General features: G+C 42.0%; 1 protein-coding gene across 1 annotated transcript in view; it reads left to right on the forward strand.

Moving 5' to 3' along the window:
• KPNA2 (karyopherin subunit alpha 2) overlaps positions 1-5354 on the forward strand; it is a 7579-nt gene extending 2225 nt beyond the window's left edge. The window contains exons 4-10 of the mRNA XM_019516584.1: positions 44-312; positions 1240-1334; positions 1441-1704; positions 2472-2705; positions 3920-4102; positions 4484-4633; positions 4772-5354. Coding sequence (XP_019372129.1) covers positions 44-312; positions 1240-1334; positions 1441-1704; positions 2472-2705; positions 3920-4102; positions 4484-4633; positions 4772-4864 — 1288 coding nt within the window. The 3' untranslated portion in view covers positions 4865-5354. The remainder of the gene's footprint in view (positions 1-43; positions 313-1239; positions 1335-1440; positions 1705-2471; positions 2706-3919; positions 4103-4483; positions 4634-4771) is intronic.

A 5354-nucleotide genomic window follows, 5' to 3' on the forward strand; every position in this document is an offset into this window, starting at 1 on the left:
AAAAAAAAAAAAAAATAACTCCCTGTGTTTGTTTCTGTCTTAGGAAACTGCTGTCCAGAGAGAAACAGCCCCCCATAGACAACATAATTCGGGCTGGCTTGATCCCCAAGCTTGTCTCCTTTTTAGGGAGAGCAGACTGTAGCCCTATTCAGTTTGAATCTGCTTGGGCACTTACTAACATTGCTTCTGGCACGTCAGAGCAAACAAAGGCTGTAGTAGATGGTGGAGCCATACCAGCTTTTATCTCCCTGTTGGCTTCTCCTCACACTCACATCAGTGAACAGGCTGTGTGGGCTTTAGGAAACATAGCAGGTATGTCAATGTGCTGCACTTGCATTATTTTCAGGCCAATTAATTTATGAGGGAAAGTCACTGGGAGCCAGAGTTTCAAAACTGTTCACGTCTTCCCTGCCTAATATGCAGAACTCTTCCAAAAATCTGAACCTGGGTGTCTAGCAAAAGAAGCCTGGAACACAAACAAGGAGTGGGTCAGCTACAGCTGCTTGTCTTTTGGCTAGCAGTTGTATCTACTATGACTTCTAGCAAGACTTGGTAACCTACAGGGTGTTGCTGTTTGACAGGACTCTTCTATCTTAGTGCTGTCTGATCTTTAAAGTCTTCTGAGGAAATTCTGCTTAATCGTGAAACTGAAATATGTGAGAGAGGGCCTTTTGGGAGGAGATAACACATTACTTTGTGAATGCTAGGTCATCAAAGGAGTACACTAGCAAACCACATCACACTGGTGTCTGAGTTCTAGACTTAGTGGAACTTTGTATTTTATACTTGAATCCCAGCAAGTCTTCAAATAAAATTGTTGCTGCAAAGTTGTCTTAATGCTACAACGACTGCTTTGTGTACTTAAGAGGAGGAATTTGTGCTATAATTGACACATTTCAGCCAGCATCTCTCACTTTTATATCAAATGACAAACTAAAGATTTCAGCTTCTAAAAATTGGATTCGAAGAGCATTCTAAAAGTAACTCAATTGGTGCCTTATTATTGAAGAAATGATAAGAGGTGGCTATCAAGTATGTTTTAAAGTTTTCCATCAACTGTTACTATTTGTCTACTTGTTGAAATCCCCTCTAAATCAAATTGCTGACTGTTTCAGGTTCGGTGCTGTACTGCCTGGTAAAATGCAGTTTTATAAAGGAGTGGGTTATATTTGTGTGTAGACTGTAAACTGTTGCTTGACACTTGCTGTTATTGACATGGATATCTCTTCTGGCTTTCAGGTGATGGTTCTGCCTACAGGGACTTAGTTATTAAATATGGTGCAATTGACCCACTGCTGGCTCTTCTTGCTGTTCCTGATCTCTCTTCTCTAGCAGTAAGTATGCATCATGAATTAAGTCATCGCTGTATCAGTTCGTTGCCTCAGATCACTAAATCTGTCTGAAGAAGAAGCTAATAAAAATTGTGTGCTGCTTCTTCAGTCAGGATATCTGCGCAATGCTACCTGGACCATTTCAAATCTGTGCCGTAATAAGAATCCTGCACCACCCATAGAAGCTGTTGAGCAGATTCTTCCCACTTTAGTTCGTCTACTGCACCACAACGACCATGAGGTTTTGGCTGACACGTGCTGGGCGGTCTCCTACCTTACAGATGGTTCTAATGATAGAATTGAAGTAGTAGTGAAAACTGGACTTGTGCCACAACTCGTGAAGCTCCTGGGATGTGCTGAATTGCCAATAGTGGTAAGATCATAGCAAGTAGAAATACCTTGAGCCCATAATTCTCTGGCTCTTGAGCAATTTAAAGGATAAAACAATGAACAGAAGTGACTACAAAACAACAGTGAGCTACTTCAGGGAGTTGAAAGAATGTCTGTAAAATATGGGTGACATCTGCAGAGACGGGAGTTCAAAAACTACTGGAAAGTCTTCCTCTGAAGTACGGAGGAACTTTGCATGAGAACTTCACTCACCTGTAACGTTTATGGTAGTGTTCTCTGCAGCTGGCAGTTGCAAAAAAGTAGTTCGCTAAATGTCAGTGTAGTCCAATTGAGTCTTAAAGTCTGGAATGTTACATCATAATCCATGCTTTCAAATTTGGTCACTTGTTTCAATTAGGTGATCAAAACAGGCTGTCAGTGATGGTACTCGCTAATGCCCATTAGAATGGCTGCCCTACCAGGGCCAGTATTTGATAATAAAACCTAGTAAAGGAGCAAGGATTCCCAAACCTAGTATTAATGCCATTAGAGTCTGGGTTCTAGGCATCCAACTTCATGTTTACGCCTTCCTCTAGCACTTGTTCAAAGTCCCAGCGTAGACATTAGCCTCAGCATCTGCCTCACATGGACTGTTTTAAATTTGTCAGGTAAAGTGAGTGAAAGGTCTTCTGTGGAACATGATTGCTTAACTATATATGCTAGTAGTAATAACCGGGTGGCTTTGTCCTTCAGGTATTACAACTAACCATTACAAATAGTACAATGTAACTTAATGTTTTTTTTAAATAGACTCCTTCATTAAGAGCCATAGGAAACATTGTCACGGGCACTGATGAGCAAACCCAGCTTGTTATTGATTCAGGAGCACTAGCTGTCTTCCCAAGCCTGCTCAGTCACCACAAAAACAACATTCAGAAAGAAGCAGCGTGGACCATGTCCAACATCACTGCTGGACGTCAGGACCAGATCCAGCAAGTTATAGATCATGGACTTGTTCCATTTCTTATTGGAGTGCTGAGAAAGGTAAAATCTAACTTCCCTTACATAATTAGAATCTTAAATTGAGGTTGAAGACCCATCTCTGGCTGATGTTGACAGATTAGTTAACAGCCATCACCCTTATATATAGAGTTGTGCAAAGCTTCGGGTGCTGATTCAATTTGAAGGAGATTCGGCCCGATTCATTGGCCAAATCTCCGAATCCGAATAGGTTCAGGGGGACCAAATTAAAAGGTCTGAATAGATTCGGAGCTCTCCCGAGTCCTCGGAAAAGATTCAGAGAGCTTTGACTTGGTCAGTCCTGGTGGCTGTAGCAGGAAGCTGGAGCTGGACTCGGAACTGGTAAGTAGGAGGTGGGGAATCCCAACTCCTGCCCACCCCAGCTCCCAGCCCTTTACAAAAAAGCCCCAACTCACCAGGTGCTGCAGAGTGGGGAGTGATCCCTGCTGCCCCACACTGCATGGGGGCATCTGCATGAGCCCCCTGCCTGCCATGGCTCTGGCCCATTAAGAGAAAAAAAAATGAGGAAAAACCCCAGGATTTGCTACTCCTGCAGCAGCCTTGGGGCTTTGAGAGGCTTGTGCAGAGCTCCCCACATGGTGAGGGGCAGCAGGGATCACCCCCTTCCAGGCAGTAACAATGAGTCCAGGGGGGTTTGTCTTTTTTTTACTTAAGGGCTGGAACTGGGGCGGGAACTCATAACCAAGCCCCCCATGCAGCATGGGGCAGTGCGGGGACAGCAGGGGTCACCCCCTGCCTGGCAGCAGCTGATGAATTGGGGCTTTTTTTTTTCCAAGTGTGGGAGCTAGGGCAGGTGGGGCAGCCATTGCCAAGCTGGAAGAGTGGGCAAGGGGTGGGCCTGCACGATTCGGAGATTCTGCAGGAGCCGAATCTCCAAATCAGATTCGGCCAAATAAATTTGAAACTGATTCAAATTACCATATTGAATCACTGTCCACCGAATTGGCCGAATCTGAAGCGAATACTAGCTGCTTCTCATAGTCCTACTGTTAGTGGCTTAAGTTACTTTAGTCAAAACTCTTGCATGTAGAGCAAACAGTGTATTTTACTCAAATGTTTGGCATCTTTTGTCATGATTTTAGTCTGTAAACCTTGAGCATAGCTTATTTCATACTGTCCAAAATATCACAGGCACTCTTGCATATAGAAAGACCACATTGGTCTTGGGAGCATAAGCACTAATAACTACATATCATTCTCTTACTTTTTTGAAACAGGGGGATTTCAAGTCACAAAAAGAAGCAGTATGGGCTGTAACCAACTATACAAGTGGTGGAACAATTGACCAGATCATATATCTTGTTCAGGCTGGTGCTCTAGAACCATTATTGAATCTCTTGTCAGCTAAGGACAGCAAAACTGTACTAGTTATTCTGGATGCTGTTTCTAATATTTTCTCAGTAAGTAGACCAAGGACAAATCCACTGTGGCCTATTGTATAACAATTTAACAGTTATTCCAGTAATTGGTGACTGGGGTTTATCAGAGAAGTCTTCTACTGCACACATTTCCTTAGCACATTTTGTTCCATTCATTTCAGTCATCAGTGCTATCTATAGAGTTATGGTATAGTAGTTTGTCTCGATTGCATTAGGAACAAGGCTACAGTTCTTCGCTACTAAACTTATTGTTTTCACTGTTTAAAAAGCTGCATGCTCCAAGCAGGAAGAATTCTTACCTGATAAACAGCCAGTTTGCTGTAGTAACCAAGTGTGCTATCTTCTAGCACAGCATACCTGCAGCAGTATTGTTACTAGACCTTAACGAGTGATTCTCTGCAGGCTGCTGAGAAAATTGGTGAGACTGAAAAACTCTGTCTCATGATCGAGGAATGTGGAGGTCTAGACAGAATTGAAGCTCTCCAGTCTCATGAAAATGAACAGGTGTACAAGGCCTCCTCAAGCCTGATTGAGAAGTATTTCTCAGCAGAGGTGAGTAACTGAAAGAGCATTAAATAAGTTGGGTTTTTTTGTTTGTTTCATTTCTGGTTCTTTTTTTAGCTCGTCTTCACATAATATTTCAACCTTTAAAGCATTTGTTTGTTTCATACATCTTTCCTTCTCTTGTAGGAAGAGGAAGACCAAAATGTTGTGCCAGACTCTACTGCTGATGGCTACACCTTCCAGATTCAGGGCAGTGCTCCTGACACTTTCAACTTCTAGATTTTGTGTGTACTGCAGCTAACCTCATCTGAGTACCTCTTCTACTTATCTTAATGTCTTCACTAATCTTTTTTTACTGTCTTTTTCTACGTGACTTGTAATGTAGCACTTTGTACAATTGAAGCATACTTGAACAGTTCAAAAGTGTACATACATGAATCTTACTGTAAATTTCAATCTTTCTTGAAGTACGCCTGTAAATAGTCTAATTCGAGTCTCCTACTTATTAATGTGATTTCAGTTATAGGTCTTGGCGAATATTCCAAATAGCCTTGAGGCCATAAGAGTAGATGCAGGCATTGGTTTTAATTTTTTTTTGTGGTGTCATATCCATGTAGGTGCAGAGAATTTGGGAAAAGAGTATAAATTGGTGCAATTTTCTCTTTTACTATGCACCAAGTAGCCTGTCATGGTGAAGTCATCAATAGTGTGAACAAGCTTTTAAAGAAATTCTGTGTTCAAAGGTCAATAAAGTGGTATAGGAACACAA

This window comes from Gavialis gangeticus, unplaced genomic scaffold, assembly GCF_001723915.1.
Source record: "Gavialis gangeticus isolate Ggan-Ray unplaced genomic scaffold, GavGan_comp1, whole genome shotgun sequence".
NCBI lineage: Eukaryota > Metazoa > Chordata > Crocodylia > Gavialidae > Gavialis > Gavialis gangeticus.